This window comes from Neolamprologus multifasciatus, chromosome 13, assembly GCF_963576455.1.
Source record: "Neolamprologus multifasciatus chromosome 13, fNeoMul1.2, whole genome shotgun sequence".
In the NCBI taxonomy this organism is placed as follows: domain Eukaryota; kingdom Metazoa; phylum Chordata; class Actinopteri; order Cichliformes; family Cichlidae; genus Neolamprologus; species Neolamprologus multifasciatus.
In genome coordinates this window covers 16,577,672-16,598,131 of record NC_140451.1, presented here as the reverse complement: position 1 = coordinate 16,598,131, position 20,460 = coordinate 16,577,672, and the positions used below count along the sequence as shown (strand labels likewise).

Sequence of the window (20,460 nt, the reverse complement as noted above, 5' to 3'; positions counted from 1 at the left end):
ACTATAAAAACATATTCAAATTTCTTCTTTTGATACTGGCTGGCTTTTGTTCTGCATTTGCTCTCTGTCACGATAATCCCACACTGCTTCCATAATGTTAAAGATTGTGGGGTTGTCCCCTAAACCATGACATATCCTTTGTGGTCTTTTACAAATGGCTGTGAGCACTCACTGTTGTGCCTCTCTCTATATATTGACAACAATTTTAACCAAAAATTTGAAATTTCCATTTATCACTCCATAAAACCTTTAGCGCACCCTGTGGGTATTAAAGGTACTGCGCTGCAGTTGTGTAATAGAACCCAGTTTGTTCATGTACATGGAGAGTCCTCTTTGTAAACTAAGGTACATTGTACTAATGTAGTTCGTTATTATCAGGATGTGTGAAAAATTCACTGAAAAGCCTTCAGATGATCAAGGACTAGAGAGAGCATTTTTATTCTATATTGGCTTATCTTCAATGGCTCACTGTTAAAAGCAGGATAAACTTAAAGTCTTTCTCACCAAGGTCGTGAATAATCAGTCCCTATCTTATCTTAATGGCCTTATAGTACTCTATCACCCCATTAGAGTTCTTTGCGCTTAGACTGCGGGCTTGCTTGTGGTTACCAGAGTCTTTAAAAGTAGAATTGGTGACAGAGTCTTCAGCTTTCAGGCCCTTCTTCTGTGGAACCACCACCTAGTTTGGATTCAGGAGACAGATACCCTCTCTACTTTTACACTTAGGCTTAAAACTTTCCTTTTTGATAAAGCATATAGTTAGGTCTGGATCAGGTGAATCCTCCCTTAGTTACACTGCAATAGACCTAGGCTGCTAGGGGCTCTCATGATGCACAGTGTTTCTTCTTCACACGCGCCTTTTCTCTTCCTGCGTGTTTATACGCCACTTTCCTTTTGAGTATTAGTTATAATTCATCTCTGTCTCTCTTCCACTGCATGCCTTTGTCCTACGTTTGTCCCCTCACCCCAAACTGGTTGCGACACACAGCCAAGCTTTTTCATGTTAAAAGGGAGTTTTTCCTTCCCACTATTGCCAAAGCGCTAACTCACAGGCGATCATCTGATATTTACTGTTTTCTTCAAATTATTGCAAGGCCCAATTATTGTGTAATTTGGCATATCACAGGTTTTGTTCCTATTTCCCTTTACTGTCAGTACAAATACAGTATCGTAGACTATTGTCTGGTTTTGCATCATATTTTACATTAAGTCTTTTCTGCATTCTTGCAGTTTGGAGTTCAGCAAATCCCAGGAGAATATTAAACCTGCATTTTATGTGTGCTCCACTGCGTGAATGTAAAAAAGTTTCACCCGTGCAGATAGAAACTAAACATACTGTAAGAAAGAAACTTTTTGAACAAATTCAAAACCTTGTACATGTACTATACGTTTCTAGAAATTTATTCACATTCAATCATGCACAGCAGCAGTTTTAACCTTTAGTCAGTATTGCCAGTAAAATAAATATCTTGTATCTACAGCTGGAAATATTTTTTAACATTCAAAAATATACTTCAAATTAAAATGTCTGTAGCTTACCACATCGTGCTGTTTCATACATTCTAGTCAACAGCATTACATAAATGTAAAGGACACTGTGCGGAATAACAAAGCTTTCACATAGTGTGACTCTGATAGAGCACTTTTTAAAGTGTGGGATATCTGGTGAGTTTCTAGAGCGTCTGAGGCTTCACTTTCATTGCTCCATACTGAGTCCAGCTCCAATCCTGATCCTGCAGAGAGAAGCAACATATTCGCTCAGTACTTTTGTGCCAGTCTCCAATATTTAGCTGTTAATTAGTGCTCTAATAAAAAACAACTTGGTAATTTGCTGATATACATGAGCAGAACATAAAAACACATCTCTGCCATACCATAATACTGTGCTCCATCTCTTGGGTGGCGTCTTGCAGAAAAGACGTTAGCTGACTCAGATAACGTTGATTTTCATCAAGTAAATGATGAACTGTTTCACTGAAAGAAAAAAACAGACTATAAGGAGGGTCGGGAGTCTTTTTTTCCCTACAAACTGAGATTTTAAAGACCAAAGAGTGACCTCTAGTGGCGGTTTTGTGCAAAAATTCATCTTCTAAACTACAGATAAAATCCTTACATTTGGGAGATAATCTCAAAACAGTGTGACAGATTATTGTAGCTGTTAACTTCAGTAGTATTTTTTAGATATTAAACTGATCTCACCTGTCAGTGGAAGGCTGTGTAAGCGACGGAGATGGAGAACTGCTCTGGGCCTGAAAACACAATCACACCCTGTATTAGCTACAGTCTCATTTGACTATATTCAAACCTTTATGTTCCCTAAACACTGCTCATCCCCAAGAATATTTTCTGCTGTGCCAACTATTAAATGCTTACACAGGCAATCTTGAGAAGGTACCAGAACTCTCTCTGTCTCGACACTTGCATCTGCATCACTACTGTTTCTGCAGTTGTTATGTTTTTTAACGCCTTCTCCAGTTTAGGGAACAAATCCATGATGCGCTGCTTACACACCAGAATTGTGCTACAGAGAAAGAGAAAGATGGAAAAAAAATCACACGTGGCCCACAGGGAACTGTAAAATTGTGCCTTAGGTGGGCTGAATTAGACATGTTTGTGTGTATGTGTTAAATTTAAACTTGCCTCAGGTGGGTGTACATGTCTTTCAGCACTCTGTCCTGGTTCTGAACTGTCTGAAGAATGGTTTTTACCATGTCTGAACTGTCACTGTAGCCATGTGGAGGGTCAGAGGCTGCAGAAGACACACTTACACAATCATGTACATAAAATATTTGGATATACTACACAACTACCATACCTTCTGTTTTTTAATCTAAAAAAAATTTGAAAAATCTTTTGGGACCAAAATGATACATTTGATCAACAAGACCTTTTGCACAGTTTGTAACTTGTTTATTAGAAGCTTTATCAGAATTACCTGCACTCTAATTGGCAAAAAGCATGTGCCTATTTCTGCTATTTTATTTCTGGAATAACTTGTACTTACTTTTGCATTTAGCCTTAAGTTGCTTGTAGAGTTCAATAGCCTTTTGCTCACTAAACAAGTAGACAGAATAAACACATGCATATGGCAGTTATTTTTAAAGGATATGCTAACATTTCTCTCCAAATAATCATCCATCCATCCGCTTCCGCTTATCATTTTCAGGTGTTGGAGCCAATCCCAGCTGTCATAGGGCAGAGGCGGGGTACACCCTGGACAGGTCGCCAGTCTGTCGCAGGGCTAACACACAAGGACAGACAACCATTCACACTCACATTCACTCGCACATTCACACCTAGTGGCAATTTGGATTATCCAATTAACCTATCCCCACAAGCTGCATGTCTTTGGATGGTGGGAGGAAGCCGGAGTACCCGAAGGGAACCCACGCAGACACGGGGAGTACATGCAAACTCCACACAGAAAGATCCCAGCCTGATGGTGGAATTGCTGTGCGGCAACAGTGCTAACCACCGTGCCACCGTGCTGCCCTTCCAAATAATCATGTACGATAAAATCCTTCCAAAAAGTATTCTGATGTTTACGTGAAGCTAATGTGGACAATTAAGACCATTTTCCATTTTTATGTTTCCCTTTTTCATTGTCTGCTTAAGCATAAAAGACACCAACACAATGTTTTACCAATGACTTCCATACAAACCAGTCTAAATAGGAATTTCTAAAGAGTAGTATAAGCAATAAAGTAAATATACAGTACATAAGCCTCCCTTAAAATATAATCCAGTTCTTACATTGGACTTTTACTATGGTGTTACAAGAGAGGGCTATAGTATAAGTTTGTATCACAGAAATACTCACAGCTGCTCCATCACATCCCCTTGTCTCCTAGCAAAAGGACTCCGTTGGAGCTCCACAATCTCCGAATGTAGAGCCACTATCTCTTCATCCAGATACCCCACATCTGCAACCTGCAGGAAAAAAAACAAACCAAAACACTCTTAGCTGTCTTTAAACTTTAAAGAAAGTTTGTGAAGAATTACTGAATTTAAAACCGCCTCACCTTTGTAAATTCATCAGCTTTCTCTTCATTTTCATGCCATTTCTTCAGCATTTTTTCCGAAGCTTCAGATAACAACAACAACAGCACAACAATAAGATATAGTCAAGTTAAGACTTCAGTAATGAGTTAACAGTGTTGTAACAGGACAGTAGCATCCACTCACAGATTCCAGCCTTGCTCTGCTTGGTGTACTGCTCAAGGTCATGCTGGATGCTCGTCTTAAAGAAAGACAGTTTGGCTTGGAGCTGCTGCGACTGGGAGAACAGCATGTTCTTGTAGCGCGTTAAGTTGGTGTTGAAGCGTAGCAAACTCAGCCTACGTAGACACATATATGTTAAAATGTTTGAGTACCTGAATGCACACTGCTCCAAAAGACAATTAAGGGATTACTCCTTCATCACAGTATTACACAAAGTCAGTTAAACTTAAGGAATAAAACATAAAGCATTGTAAATCCATTTCACCTGCTTTGGTGCAAATAAAAGTGGTGCGCTGTTCTCTTGAGATGAGATCAGGTTCTTCTAAGGCCCTCCCCAGCGCTTATTGTTCTCAATATCTTGTGATATCTCTTGGTTTGCTGATGCTAACATCAATGACAAGTACACTTGCAAAATGCAAAGCTAGAGAAAGGAGGGATAAGGAAAAAGCAATGGTCTTTGGCCCCCACCTACTAAACTTTTTTGGGATTATTATTATTATTATTTCTGTCTTTTTAGTGCTCCTGTTGTCACTTTTATTTGCACCAAAGCAGGTGAAATGGATTCACAGATTGTCCAGTGTGCTTCCCAACTGGACAAACTGATGTAACCCACTTTGTGTTTTACTGATTTGACTTATTTGCTGATTATCAAATGTTCAGGTAATTTCTTGAAGTAGTGCATTTTTTATGCGTGGTGTTTTATGCACTCACATAGCAGCCCTCTGCCCTTGGTATAGGCGATTGTAATCCTCTTTCAGTCCACAGATGTAGCTGACCGCTTCACCCCACACCTTTCTAAGAGCAGACAGTGGCAGCTGTGTCTTAGTCTCCCTCACTGAGACCATAGAGAGAACACAAAGTTAGTTAATACCACATTGATTTAGACACCACATTGAAACAATTTTGCTTCATGCTTCTAAAAAGCATTCACAAAGACCCAAATCTCATTATAATTATGCACACTGCCACCTAGGTTTGTTCACTTCCTGTAATTAACTTTTATGTAAACGTTATGTAAGATCTCCATCAGTTAAGAACCTCATAAAGATATACTAATTTAACTAGATGTTTAAGACAGCTGAGGGATATTCATAGATCTGAGACTTTTAAAAGTTAAATAAATGGCTTCATGTAACCATTCACAATTTTCTTAGTCACTATCTTCCAAGTCTAAAGGACGATCTCCAGAGATCTGCTGAGTAATGTTTACGAGCTCAATATACAGTTTTATAGCTCACCAATAAAGTTGACACTGTCTGGCAAAGGTCTGGCAGTCAGCGGTCCAGAGTATTTGGTTAGGCTCTTATCAAACAGGTAGACTATAAAGGTGTCCCAGCCACGCTGAAAGCAGAGAATGAATATTGTTCTGGGTATGATCATGTGTTTAAGCAATGTTTAATGTTTAACTAATAATCATCGGTAATAACAAACACTCTCCTGCTGGATTATTCCAGAGACTGGAAACAAGTCATTCCTATACATTCAGCATTATCAGTAATAACTGACTAATCTGACTTGCTTAATTTTTACTTTGCCCTTTGCTGGATTTAGCTGGAAACAGTCGATTCCAGTTACATTTACCACACTGTTAAAACATGACAACAACAAAGCAGTTTAACTCTGGAAAAACCCCAATATTTCAAAACAACCAAAATGTTTAAGATGAAAAAAAAAGTAGGTCACAGGTCTGCACCTGTTTCACATTTCATATTTGTTTTTATGTGACACATACCAGTCCATCTGGCAGACAGTGCGCGAGCGGTCTTCGAGGGTCAAGGGAGATTCCCGTCTCCAACAGCAGCTCCTGACTCAGCGGGGGGATGTGACTCTGAGTCTGCGTCTGCAGGCTAAGCTGCAGGGAGTGTAAACTATCCTCAGCACCCAAAACCACTGAATGCAGCTGGGCTGAGGTCATATCCAACACATGAATGATCTGAAGAAATAAATATGCAGAATGACAGGCTTCTTTTGCTTGCTATCCTTTCTCAGTCCGGTCACATGTATAAAACCACAAAAGCATTCCATATAACCTGGTTTAAGTGAGTCTAGCAAGGTTCGAAATATTAACCTTCATGTTGAGAATATTCTGCAGAGCTGTGTAGAAGTACGGCTTGTTTGCGCCAGGATCCAGGCCGCCACCACGCATCGCAGGGTCCCACAATAACAACATTTGGAGAAGAGACTCGACTGGTTCCAGCAGCGGCCTTGAAACAAACTCAGAGAGGTCAGATGCTACTTATAATGAAAGAAGCTCAACTGTTGGGTACAAAAAGTGTCTTTTTAAGTCTACCTGCTGAGATTGTTGGGATATGGAAGATGTGTAGAAAATCTGACTTCTCCATTCATGTCTTCTACTGCTATGATGTCTTTGGGACCTTTGTTCTTGACTTTGCTTGTCCTACCAAAGCAGGAAAACACGTTAAAAACAAAGCCCATGCTCTCTCTTTACATTACTTCTACTTTTATTAACACGTCTTCACATTACACAGGTGTTATATGTATCTATGAAGAGGATAACAGTAATTAATGCAAAAATCCAGATAGGGAGCCCTAAATTTGTGTCATAAAGCCCCAGTAGAAACACAATAAAGGCAGATAATTCATCCTTGAGGATGATACAAATGATATGAATCATAAATTCTGGCATTTTTGACCCAATTTTAAGGGACATTTTAGTGATACATGGTAGACAGCAGTATACACCACCATAACTAAAACACAAAATGAGTGAATATCTTCTGAATGAATGGTGCACCACTCCTCCAGTGGAGTCACAGAGACTTGAGTAAACATTGCACATTTTAGCTGCTGTGTCAGCAAGTGATGGCACAACACCTTACTAAGAGGCTTTATTTGTATTTAGGTAGCACACAACAGCTGCGTAGAGGTGTCAAAATCAAAACGTTTACCAGTGATGTTTCGATTTCTAGCCCCATATTTTTATTCCTAGATTCTACTGGGGTAGTTTTGCATGATGCAAAGTTCAAAATATTCATTATATCGTAATGGGTCACATCTCTTAATCTTTGAATTCAGATTCTTTCAGTCTCATTGCCATCGGTGTAAAGAAAATCAAGTATCTAGCCTTGCAATCTGCCTTTACGAACATTTGTGAAAAACTGGATTTCTCTAATCAGCTTGCTGAATTTTGAGTGTGGCTCTGTTATAGCTGTTGTCATCCACCATTACAACAAGTGAGTTTGTGAAATTTCTTTCAAGATTTTCCATGATCAACTATAAGTGGCATTACTGTAAAGCGGAAGTGTTTGGGAACAGCACCAACTCAGCCACACAGTGACAAACCATGTAAAGTTATAGAGTGTGGTCACCAAGTGCTGGGGCGGATAATTGCCAGCACTCTGCTGAATCATTAACTGCAGAGTTGTAAACCTGCAGTTAATGATAAAATCAACACAAAAACTGTGCCCCAGGAGCTTCATGGCACAGGTTTCTATGGTGGAGCAGCTCCTGTAGGTTTTAGGAGTAGATGGCCCGGTCCATATATATACGTCCATATAGCATATCTCTTACACTGGTGCAGCCCTTCAGTTCATCCGCTATCCAAAACAAATTGTTTTAACTTGTCTCCCTTTAGGCCAATTTTCTTCTGATTGCAAAAAAACATATGTGAACATTGGGTGGGTGGGAATTCAGTGTTCACAGCCAGAGTTATGTGCCCAGGATGAACATATTATGGATATTCCCTCTTTCTGACATCATACAGAGGCAAGAGTACTTGAGGTTTTGACTCAGATGTTACCTTATACGTCATTTGGTCTCTTTATTTGAAACGTTGACCGTGTTCACTCTGAAAATCTACCATTGTAACAGTATTTATATGAGAAAAATAAGGAGAGGAATAATAAACTCTCACATTATAGATTCCTGAGTATTCATGCATTGTTGCTATGTTGACTCACCATTGTACAGGCTGCATGTGGTGAAGAAAGGGGCGAAAGCCACAAGTGCATTCAAAAATTACTGTTCCAAAGCTCCAGTAGTCCACCGTTACAGTGTAAGGCTTGTTCTCAAACAGCTCTGGGGCCTGGCACACAGACAGACAAGTTAATAATAACAGGGTCTGATGTTTAACATATATTAAAAACACATTGACAGCAAAGGAATATATTTGTGAAACAACACTTACCAGATATTGGAGAGTTCCAACAAAGGATGTACAGAGACTGCCCTGATCTAAGTCTTTTGCATAACCAAGATCAATGATTTTATGCACGTGCTGGAGGAAACATATTTCCATAATGAAAGCAAGGAATAGAAAGTCATATTATGTGTATTCAAAACTTGTGCGTGCATGTACAAAAGAAAAGCTAGTTTACCTTCCCATCAATCTCTTGCAAAACTATGTTCTCTGGCTTTAGGTCTCTGTGAATGACCTTATTTTCATGGAGATATTGAATACCAGAACCTGTAAAATTGTACAGATTATGCATCAATATGTATCACTTTTTCAAATAATGTAAAACTGATTAAAATATTACCAATGTCACTGAGCAGTGCAAGGACTTCACTCTCCTTTAGGCCACAACAATTTTCTGGTTTATTCAGCACCTGAATAAAGAATTATATTGGTTACTTGGATACTTTAAAAGATAAAAAAGTGTTTAGGGTTTTTATTAAATATCCATGTGGTACCTTGCGTAGGTCTCCTTTTGAGCAATACTCCATGGCTAGCAGTGGTAGATCATTTATCGCAATGGAGCTCAACTCTGCTGGAACATCTCTGGCCTGAACAACGTTCACATGATTCAGCCTGCACATAAAGAGCACCAAACTTGCTGTCACAGTAGAAAACAACACAATGTACAGTGAAATAGGTTCAAATAACACCCTGTCTGTTCAAACAGACAATTACTGCTCACTTCTTCATGATCTGAATCTCTCTCGTCCAGCGGTCTTTGTTCTTCGAGTTCAGCTCCAGTCTGCAAAGTTTCACAGCAATCTTCTCTCCTGACTCCTGTTGCGAACACAGACAGGGAGTAAAAACAAATCAAAGGCACACCCGGTTCATGTTTTTAGAGATGTACAGATGGATGACAGAACTTACAAGGTGCTGGTATAGGTAGACATGCCCAAAGCCTCCTGTACCAAGTCTTTCCTTCATCTCCCAAGAGCCACAAGGCTGGCTCTGTTTGAGTGCAGCCCGCTCCATACTGTCAGATCTGCTGCAATCACCAGGCACCAGAGGTAGTTTGTAAGGGCCTTCAGCTATCAGAAAAAAAAAAGTTTTTAGGTTATTATTTACATCTTATCTGTTAACCATGACAGGTAATGTTAACAGTATGGTGCTCTGTACAGTATGCGTTTATGCAATAGTGCATTCTTATTCTATTCATTCTTATGTGAATAACAGAGGTGAGTAAATCCATTTAACATGGTTATCATATACCAATTTATATAATCTTCTACACTTGAAGCTAATCGCTTCTTATGTAGTTGTTGGTTTATTTTTTATGTTTTATTCCTGCTGTAATTACAGTAACTAAGGCTTTATAATACTGTAGCTAACTATCTGTTTTGGTCATTAGTTGTTGTGGGACGGTTATAACGATTTAGTGCCAGTCTGATAACTCAGAGATAACTTGACTAATTGTACATTCTTTTAAATTAAAAGCATAACCCGCTTCACAAATGTAATCATCTTACCTGTGCAGAAGCTCAGAGTCAGCAGAGGAGAGTTAGCTTACTTTGTGTGTGTCAGAGCATTGTTGCTTCAGTTAGCTTTAAGTGTTGTTTACGGGTCGTTTTCCTATGTAGTGTTTAAAATACACCGACTCAGCCCGCGAAAATTCACTTTTACCCTACTGGACCATCAAACAGGGCTTCAACGATGAAGTTTGCGTGGTAGTTTTTTTCTGTAGGTTTGGCCGGCAGGCAACAACGACTGAAAAACAGCTCGACTTCGTTGTAAAGTGAAAGTACACTCTCTCTGACAGACAGGCGTAGTTTCTGCGCATGCGTAGCAGGCAGGCCCAGAACACATGGGGATTTAGGTCTGTCCACTTGATGGGGGATTTCCAAGCAACTCAGTGAATAATGGGTCACGTTTTCTTTTAATTTCACAAAATTATATATGAATATATATATATATGAGGATCTGGGTTGTTTGCTTCACAACATAAGCTGTACCAATTTCTTACCAAGAATAAATGTTTTTCTTTTAAAAAATAGTAATGTCTTCATTTCCTCACTAGGTGGTGCAATGTCTACAGCTACAGTCAACCGGTACACTGCACAATCTGAAAGATAATAGGAATTTATATACAGCACTGTGCACAAGTCTCGGCCACCCCTCACTGCCTAATATTTTACTTCCAAGGAGACAGAGGTTATTTTAATTTTAAAAGTGATCATGAGTAGTAGTTCTTAGAGTTTTTGAGGGTCTTTTAAAGTTTTTCTCTGGAGATTGACTACTTTTGACTCATTTTCAGTCTACTTCCGGTGCCTGACAGTTTTCAGTGGAATCTTTTACAGGTCACTTAACACTGACTTGTGAATCATTCTAGCATAAAAACACTAACGTAAGTGATGAATCAGTGTTGTGGCTAAACGTAAAAGGCAACTTTACCACAACCTACCAAGCAATTTTAGATTCTCTCTTCAGGCACTTTGTTACTAACGGCCTGTCACATAAACACATATTTAGCTCCCATTTAATTAGGTGATTATACAAAAAATACCAAAGATAACCCAGTTTGATGGGCATAAAATCACGGATTCCCAAAGAGTTATTAGTCTAAAACTCTATTGGTGATAAGAGGACAAAATGAGAAATAGCATAAACACCTAGAGCAGATGATGTAATAAATAAATAAATAGAGATTGTATTGTCTGGGATAAATTACAATTTCATAATTTCTTGTAACAATGAGGCAATGTGATTGCACCATTTAAAGTGTGATTACAAGCTGATGTAATGACAAAGCAGTGTTGATACTCCTTCCTGCAGCTGTCTTTTCTGTTGTTGCATTTGCTGTCGGGTTTTAAAAATCAGACAGATTTCATTAATCAAAGTATGTGATTGCGTGCAGGTGGGTCTTTTTCAAAACTGCTTACTTTTGCAATTCTCAAAACCTCTCTTATAATAATTTCCCTGAAAAGCAGAAGTGAGTAATTCGTGATTGAATACAGAGAACATAGGTGACACAAATTTCTCATTAATCCACTATTCATGTTTTATTTTAAGTCAAGTCAAATATATTTATATAGAAGAGAGAAAGAGAACAGCTGTTGATCAAAGTGTTACACATCTAAATGAATCAAATAACTTAAAATGATGTGGAAAAAATGACAGAATTTAAGGAAGGAAACAAAAGTGAAAAGTACCTCAGTAAAAAAAAAAGACATCTAAATAAAATTTATTATATTAGTCAATTTTGTATAACAGGAAGGCTTGGATAGCTCTCTCAAAGACTCTGAAACAGAGGAATGGCTTCACTTCTGCAGGTAGCTAGGGATGGAAGAAGCATTACTCTGTTAATGTGTTAAACGTTAGATTCAATTTGCTCAAAGTGTGCTAAATTGTAAAAGAACTGAGGTCAGGACCACCCAATGCAATTACTTCTGTGTTTTGGTAATCTCAGTTGAGAAAATTTAAAGGAATCCATGACTTGCTATCTTCCAGACAGACCTGTAAGGCCTTCAAAGGAATCATGGATTATGCTTCAGTAGCAGGTAAATCTGTGAGTCATCTGCATACCAAAGAAATGAGATCGAGAGGGGATTTTTTAAACTAAGCCCTAGACTGGCAATAAATTGACTAAAGGACTGGTGTAAGAGGTATGATAAAGCTATTCCTCTTAAAAAGAATCTATATTGAAATGCAAAACAAAAAGAGAAAAATAAAAATAATAATTAACTTCTAAAATTAAAAAGTACAAAACTCAGATATGAATTCTGATTATTTAAAGATGATTCAGTCAAAAGTGCATGCATTTCTGCAAAGTTACTCTATTCAAATATGGCACAAGGTGGAAAAAATATGAATCATACTTTTGTTCTGTGAAGGTGTGTGTCATTATCACCTCTTCCACTTTATTCACACAGATGTTTATCATGGTTCCCAATTGGTCTAAAAGTGTATAAGCTAGAAAGCCAACCGGATATGACATGAAAGCTAAAGAAGAATATGTCATGTTGGTGTGTTATATAGAGACTAGTGTGTGGGAAAAGCATAGATAAAAACTTACTTTAAGCTACTCAATAATTGGAAATGAAAGAAAATTCAAAAAAATGTATTTTATTTAAGTAAAGCAATTCAATACTGCATTTTTGTACTAAAAGAAGACCCACCCTTTATTTACAGTGGCATTACCACTTACCATTGTAGCTCAATAGTAATAATTAAAAGATTAACAGTCCAAAAGAACTGTGCAAGAGTAAATCAAAGGCATAAAAACGAAACTCCTGGAGTCAAAATGACAAAATCAACACTTTGGGTTGCAGCTGACTCCAGCCACAACTATCCTGGGTTTCCCAGGGTTGGGTAATTGTAACATGTAGTTCCCCTTTTGGCTGAACACCTGGCCGTGTTAGTTAAATTAGGCTTTTATTGCGTATCTCCTTTCAGAGGCAGTAATGTCTTGGCTTACCATTTCATTGTGCTGGACATGAGTCCCAAACATTTTGCAAGTGCAACATTTGGCTATCATCATCATCATCAAAGAGGAAGCGTGACTAACACAAGCATCAAAGCCGATGAGGTAATTTGTTCAGTCAAGAAATTTCCAAATAAAATTTATAACAATGGCTATTGTTGTACAGGAACTAGTATGAGGCTGTTAGTGTGCAGAAACAACGAGATCTTTAACAACTGCTGCTTTTCTTTTCTTTTTTAAAAGCAAATATAGGTGCAATTTGTGAGGGGTGGGAGGTTGTTTGGGTTTTTTGTTTTTGGTAATAAAGATATAAAAGTCTATAAAAGAGAACTGGTAATTTTTGTTTTAATTTATCATTCTTCAGCAGAGATTATAAATTAATGCAGCAAGGAAAAAGAATATAAAAGGCTTTACAGTCATTTTTTCATTGTTATCAAATTTGTCTCTGTACACCATCCATGGTTGATTTTAAATAAGATTAACTTTAATTTAGCTTTAATTTGAGGTGTTTTTATTTTTTAAAAAATGCCATTTTTGTAGTAAGGCTCAAAGTAATTGGATGATTGACTTGAAAACAGTTACACGGCCAGCTGAGCCCACACGTTTGGTAGCTTTTACTAGAACTGTCAATGCAGGGTACAAAGAGCCGTTGGTGCACATGAAGGAGGCCATCATTAGGCTGAAAAATGAAAACAAATCAATTAGGGAGAGAAAAACTTTAAGAGTGGCAAAGTCAACAATCTGTTGACCCACAGGACTGCTTCGGTGATCATTGCAGATTTATTTCCATAATTAAAAAACAGTTTCATAACATGCAATAAAGTCAATAACATGATCTACAATCAAGAGAGGATTTCATGAATGCAAATACTGAGGGTTTAAAACTGTCAGTATCTGCATGTTCCAGAAAACATCTAAACTAAAAGAGCCCTCACGATTAAAAAACAACAACATTTCTTTGGACAGATAAAACCAAAACTTAACTTGTCCCAGAGTGGCTGGAAGAAAAATGCATCAAGAAAGAGAGGCAGATTATTAAACTTTGTCTATGTCCAAATTTGTTTGACATTGCATTTTTAATGGTTAATACATTTGAAATCACTTTTTCCAAATAAATAAAAAAAATCTTTGTTTGCTATTTTGACAGTCTATAGACTATAAGGCTCTGCTATAACACACACAGCTAGGACAAACATACAGAGTCCTTCAGAGCTTAGCATAATAGATTTAGAGCCTTAGACTAATCTCTGAGCACAGTCACTGTAACATGTAATGTCATGAAAGCAGTACAGACAATATTAAGCAACCATTGTCAGATTTTCAGAACTTTCATGTAAGCTCCATGTACACGAAAAGATTATGAAAAATGCTGTACAGATTAGAGACTTATTCTTACATTTTGCAATTTATTAAACTTATTATTACTTTTTTTTTCTTTTTTGTGGTCTTATTTTACGTTTTTTTGTTGTTGTTGTTTTGTTTTTTGTAACCGACTCTGTCCACAAATTCTGGACAGCAATTCTTCAATCACATGTTTCAGTGTACACATGACCAATTTTGGATATATTTTTTTTTATTTTTCTTAAGAGGAAGGGGCTGTTCACTGGATGTGTGTCACAGGACATGACAAATTCCCTCCCACTTGCAGTCACGGTAATTTAAAAGGGAGGAAACACAAGCAGAGTCACAGCAGAAACACCAGAACAACCATCAGTGTGAACCTGAGTACTTAAACAGTGCAGGTGCATATCAGAAGATACAGAGAGGAGAGTCAACTGGAAGAAATAATAGTCTTCATTGGCACTGAAAGTCTGGAATTAAAGGTAAACACTTCTCTGGCAAAGTGTCTTAGACTTTTAGACAATCAGCTGTTTTAGTTATATTTAAGAATGCACGTGATTTCTTAGATATGAAGCTGTTTGATGTCAAAGTTAACCACACAATTATTTTCTTATGTCATTATCAAATTGACATTGTGTTCTTAGAATATCTAGAAATTCATAGTTTGAACTGCACACATTGCAATAATAATGTGATATAAGGTTGTGCGCAGACTTTACTGTTAATCAGCGTAGATATTATGCTGTTTGTAGTGCTAGATTGTTTAAAGTCTGCACACGATGGACATCCGCTATCTGTCGCTCTCACATTAAAACCTCAGGAATGCAGCGTTTTGTCAGGAAGCTAAATATCTATGTCAGTGGCATGGCAAAAGAACATGAGGTGTTTTCCTTGTGTTTGCATGTTGAATATTGAACTGGTTTGGCATGACATTAAACATTTCGTCACTCTTCACATTTAAAAACCAGAGCAAGAAAGCATGGTTTCGTAGCGGTCACACGTCTCCGTCATGTGTTGAACGATAAGCACCATATAAGGGGACAGCAAGTTTCCTTCCACTTACCCACGATTGTTGTGTTCCTTTTCTGTAAATTCACAGACAAAAATATCCCCCAAAAACAGAAGCAAAACAAGAAGTGAAGATGAATCTCTTTGTCCTCGTTGCCATCCTTGCAGCGGTCAGCGTGAATGTGGTAAGAGGTGGTTTAAGAGCTATTCTGATGGAGGTCAGAAGGTTTTTAATTTTTCAGTATGACTAAGTTTCTCTATGCTTCTTTCAGGCTTTTTCACAAAGATCATCCAAACAGGCAAGACGTAAGTCATTTCAGTGGTTCTAGGTAAAGTTCTTAAGGTTTATACTTTGACAGCATGCATTAAATGTTCTCACCCCTCTTTGTGCTGTGATCTGCAGAACGGTGTCTGTCTGGAGATGGGAGTGAATACAGAGGAAATATTGACAAGTCATCGACCGGTCGCGCGTGTCTCTACTGGAACAGGGTTAAACCTCAATGGAAAAATGTAAATGGACTTGGCAAACATCGTTACTGCAGGTATGCTTTGGGCTACCAATGTGATGTTTTTATACTGTATGTCTGACAATAGGTAACCCATGTTTAATATAATTGTACTTTAGGAATCCTGACAATTCTGACATGCCATGGTGCTATGTCACAAGAGAAAGAAGGACTGTGAGAGAATACTGTGATATTCCCACATGTAAGTCTCATATTGGTGATTTACTTTTTCTATTTGCTATATTTTATTGAAGATTGGTCTGAATTTTTCTAATGCTTTCTGTTTTCTATTCCAACGAAGGTTTTGCACCACTACAAGCGCCTCCTCAACTACCTGTAGATACAGGTAATTTTGTTGTTTAAATCCAGTTTTTCCTAAATCACAAGGTATGATTCTCTTTATTAGCTCCCGCTGACTTATCCCATGTGTCCTTCCAGAGAAAACGTGTGGAGAGACATCTGAGAGGAGGATTCATAAAATTGTAGGTGGCTCTTTCACAACTATAGAGTCGCAGCCATGGGTTGCTGCCATTTTTCATAAGCGCTATGGCTTCCTCTGTGGTGGCACTCTCATTTCACCAAGCTGGATTCTCACTGCAGCTCACTGCTTCTCTGATGGGTGAGAAAACAAAGCACTGTGTTATTTCCTCCAATGACGTCATCGCACTGTAATTTCAAAATCATTCATGTTGGTGTGTGACATGTTTACACATTTGTGTGTTTGGTTTTTGTTTAGTGAGAATACCAAACTCACACATCTGTCCATATACCTGGGAAAGAGTGCCATTAATGAAACGAATGCCAGTAGTGAGCAGAGGTTTGCTGTGGAAAGACTCATCATGCATGAAGGATATAATGATATTACCTATAATAACGACATAGGTGAGCACAAACTCTGTTGTGACTAAACTGTGCATATACACATATAAAGAACTACTTTGAGCACAGAACTTACGGGTGTTTTTATTTTTACATTTCAGCTCTGATTAAGCTCAAAAGCAGAGATGGAGGACGTGCAGTTAAATCAGCTTCTGTACGCATAGCTTGCCTTCCTCCATTTCACACTGAGCTACCTCCTGGATTTACATGCACCATCGCAGGATTTGGAAAGGAGAGCGCAGGTTAGTAGTACAGGACCTCCATCCTTTAGACTGAGCTCTGCTCTCTCAACATTTTCTCACATTTGACACTTTGTTGCAGGCTCATTCCAGTTCTCACAGTATCTGAAAAAGGCTGAGGTAAAACTGATGTCCAACGCTGACTGTAGCAAAGAAGTGCACTACGGAAAACGCATCACTGAAAACATGTTCTGTGCTGCGAGCCCCGACTGGAGCACTGATGCCTGCAAGGTAAGGACAGGGCGCAGGGTATGTCGTGGGAAACAAGACATTTGGGCTTGCTTTAAATATATACATCAAAAGAGAAGTGAGTTAGAAGAAGTGGTAACTTGAATTGCAGCATGCATCATAACCTTTGACAGCTTTAAAGCGGATCTGAAGAGTATTTCTTCCTCTTCTTGAAGAAACTTGCTAACATTGAAAAGTGCTGAATAGCATAATGTCAGATAAGTTACCTTTAGGTTGAAATTTGTTGCTAGTTGTCAACCTCAAGACAAGTCAAGGGTTACCTTCTGAGTATATTTTCACAGTTTTCACATGAAAATATTTGTTTGTCAGGGAAAAACTGAATCAGAAAACAAAATAATGATAAACCTGGAAATTTTATTTAACACCTGGCTGTTTTGCCCTTTTCCGCAGGGAGACTCTGGCGGTCCTTTGGTGTGTGGAGCATCAGGTCGGATGTTTCTCTTTGGCGTGGTGAGCTGGGGTGAGGGCTGTGCCTTGAAAAATAAACCAGGTGTCTACACAAAGGTCACCAACTACAACACATGGATCGCAGGAAAAACAAGACTCATCAAATACGCAAAAGGACTAATGTATCCCCTGAAATGAAACTGTCCCAGAATCGTATTTATTTATTAAGTGTTCCCTAAAGGCAGCAGGCTTTTTGCACATGCAAGCAAGTGCAGATGTTGCAGGTTTTGTTCTGAGAGCAGCTACCATGGCTTACTGTGAACATGTTTTTGCACTGAAACAATTTAATGTTAATATTTAAAAAGAGTATTTTAAAAACTGCTTTAATTGTTGGTTGCATTATATATTTTTATATACTTGTGCATTTTTCAGGTATTCTGCATATTTATTATTGACTTTTAAAATAAGCAATTAGGAAACATATTTATGTCAAATAATTTAATTTCATATAAAAGGCTGGTCCTGCTGTTGATGAAAAATATATATATAATAAAAGCTTATTTATCAACTCGTTTTTACTGTCTCTTTTATCCCTGGGTTACACGTATAACAAATGGCAAGGCCACTTGTTTTCCTTTTACACAGAAATAAAGAATTCCACCCGAGTGGCTGACTCAGACTAAGCTAAAGAGTCCCAAAGTCAAACATCAGAGGGCACTGTTGTGTGAAATTTTCTTTTTTTTAGCCTCAAAATAAAGATCACAAAAGTATTTTAGAGCAAACAATAGTGACCTCTGATCTGTTTCATATCTGATCTGTGTGCTGTGTAGCAGTTTGGAGACGGAACTCAATAGACAAGAAACACAACAGGGGCCAAAACAAGACACCAGACTAGATAAACTGCTTTGCATTTGTCTTCTGTCACAGATAAAGCATTCTTTGTTGCCATCTTCAGTCTGCTGTAGATTGACATCCAACCACTCCCACATGCCCTGTACTATAACTTCAACCACTCCTGCTCTTCCTGCTCACTTGTTTCCCATACCCTCCATAGCTGTGGTTTTCCAGACCTTTAGAAACCTGGTGCTTGCAGAGGCATACTCTGTGACTGCATCTGCTAAAACTTCCTTACCTTACCTCATTATCCTGCTGTACCTGTAACATAGATGAACTGTCTGGACTTGAATCTGTGTTTCTAGCCCCAATGTATTATTTAGGCAAAGGCTAAAAATGCATTTGAATACAAACAATTTTTAAAAAGATAATGCATGAATGCTTAATAAGAAACAAAAGTCTTGACCTCATTTCACTGTGACATTTGGTAATTTAAACCAGGAAATGTCATCATGTGATGGTGCTGGATAGAATGTCAGGACATTACCAAATAAGAACATTCATTCTTACGAATGTGTAGACCGCAAATAAAATTCAATGAACCTAATCAATTTTTAATTGAAGCATTTCTATAAAAACAACAAATGTCAAGCTGTTGACAGTTCTCAGTGAAAGTGAACTCAGGAGATCTTCAAAGTCATTATGTTAAATCCTCAACTCATATTGTTGCAAAGGAAAACATATATACTGAACTATTGCATGCAATCATCGCCACCGTTTATTGCTTCCAAGTGGTTTTGAGCAATAGTTGAAAGTCTTTCCAAGGTTTTCTCTGACTGTTGGCTACTTTTTTATTTATTTTCAGCCGACTTCTTCTACCTGACAACTTTTGGAGAAGAATGTTTTTCTTTACTTATTAAGCCACTTAACATTACCCTATGAATCATTCAAGTATAAAAAGGCATCTAATTAAAAGGATTAACCAGTGTTTTCCCTACACATAACAAATGGTTTAGCAAAGAAATTTTAAACTGTATCTTTAAGGACTTTTTTACAATCAGCCTGTTGCAAAAACAAATCATTTATTCTTATTATAACAGGCATAAAATTTTATTTTTGCACCAAAAAGGTGATTCACCGAGAGCTATTAGCTGAAAACGTGTCATATACCAGCACAATGTGATTTGTGTCCTTAAATATAATTGAGGAAACTGGTCAAGTGGAAGACAAAAGAAGAAGTAACAGGCCTAAAATAACATCTTCAGCAAATGAACAATATCTGAAAGCTGCATCTTTAAGAAATAGCAAAGAATCCAGCAAATCCCTGACACCAGACGTGAAAAATACAACTGGGCCTTCAGGTGATCCATCTACTTTTCACTAAAGCCTTATCAGAAATGGTCTCAGTGGAAGGGTGGCTGTCAAGAAGCCATTCTTGATGAAGGAATGGGGGAGAAAAGGCTGAGGTATGCCAAATTACACAAGACGCAGTTCAAACAGGTGTGATGGATCCAAATTTTCCATTTTTGGTTAAAATTGTTGTTAATATGTATGGAGCAGGTCAGGAGAAAGCAGAGCAGTGTGTGTCTACTGTAAACCACAGCAGAGAAAACGTCAGGGTTTGGAAATCTTTCACAGGCAATTTTTTTCAAAAGTGATGGGATACAGAACATAGAAAAGTACCATGCATTACCATGTAACACTATCTGAAAAGCATCTGATTAGATCAAGGGTGACTAAAGACATTTGCACAGCACTGCATGTTGTAGTGCTATAGTAAGAAACTGTGGCTTATGTGCAAGTGAAGGCAGTGCTACTAAACATGGTTCTGCTGCACAGTGGCCAAACCTCATATCTTCTCAGACATACAGCATGACTCCCAATATGACCACATACCACAACAACAATCACTCAAGAAGAAATATTTGAAGGGAGCACTAAGCATCACTGCTCCAGCCATGATACGCAGATTAAGTGCAATGAAAGCATCAGAATACACAGTGTTGTTGTGAACAACCATAACATCCAGTTGGTCATTGTGTCATTTCTGAGCACATACTCTAAAGCCTCTCTTAACAACCTGCAGCAATGTTTTCTTTCAAAGTCTGTTTGGACAAGTCCACATATACAGATAGTTCACAGCAGGGCTACTGGAGCCAATCAGAGACTGTCCCACCCCTC

The 20,460-nt window shown here is 38.1% G+C and overlaps 2 protein-coding genes across 2 annotated transcripts; one reads left to right on the top strand and one right to left on the bottom strand.

Annotated features, from left to right (window-relative positions):
* Nucleotides 1–19: 19 nt before the first annotated feature.
* On the bottom strand, nucleotides 20–10,195 carry LOC146505304 (inhibitor of nuclear factor kappa-B kinase subunit alpha-like). Its single transcript, XM_085182744.1, has 22 exons — nucleotides 9,886–10,195; nucleotides 9,287–9,447; nucleotides 9,102–9,196; nucleotides 8,875–8,992; nucleotides 8,721–8,790; nucleotides 8,559–8,647; nucleotides 8,369–8,458; nucleotides 8,142–8,266; nucleotides 6,512–6,619; nucleotides 6,290–6,425; nucleotides 5,954–6,154; nucleotides 5,460–5,562; nucleotides 4,933–5,056; nucleotides 4,186–4,337; nucleotides 4,023–4,084; nucleotides 3,821–3,930; nucleotides 3,005–3,054; nucleotides 2,641–2,749; nucleotides 2,374–2,521; nucleotides 2,200–2,249; nucleotides 1,875–1,974; nucleotides 20–1,733 (listed from the first exon to the last, which is right to left on the bottom strand). The coding sequence occupies exons 2-22, from the start codon at nucleotides 9,389–9,391 to the stop codon at nucleotides 1,674–1,676; spliced, it is 2,205 nt and encodes a 734-aa protein (XP_085038870.1). The 5' UTR covers nucleotides 9,392–9,447; nucleotides 9,886–10,195; the 3' UTR covers nucleotides 20–1,673.
* Nucleotides 10,196–14,298: 4,103 nt separating this feature from the next.
* On the top strand, nucleotides 14,299–18,669 carry plaua (plasminogen activator, urokinase a). The gene is made up of 11 exons (XM_085181880.1): nucleotides 14,299–14,659; nucleotides 15,277–15,370; nucleotides 15,458–15,491; nucleotides 15,589–15,727; nucleotides 15,811–15,893; nucleotides 15,993–16,037; nucleotides 16,130–16,310; nucleotides 16,428–16,573; nucleotides 16,672–16,812; nucleotides 16,892–17,040; nucleotides 17,449–18,669. The coding sequence occupies exons 2-11, from the start codon at nucleotides 15,320–15,322 to the stop codon at nucleotides 17,641–17,643; spliced, it is 1,164 nt and encodes a 387-aa protein (XP_085038006.1). The 5' UTR covers nucleotides 14,299–14,659; nucleotides 15,277–15,319; the 3' UTR covers nucleotides 17,644–18,669.
* The last annotated feature ends 1,791 nt before the right edge of the window (nucleotides 18,670–20,460 follow it).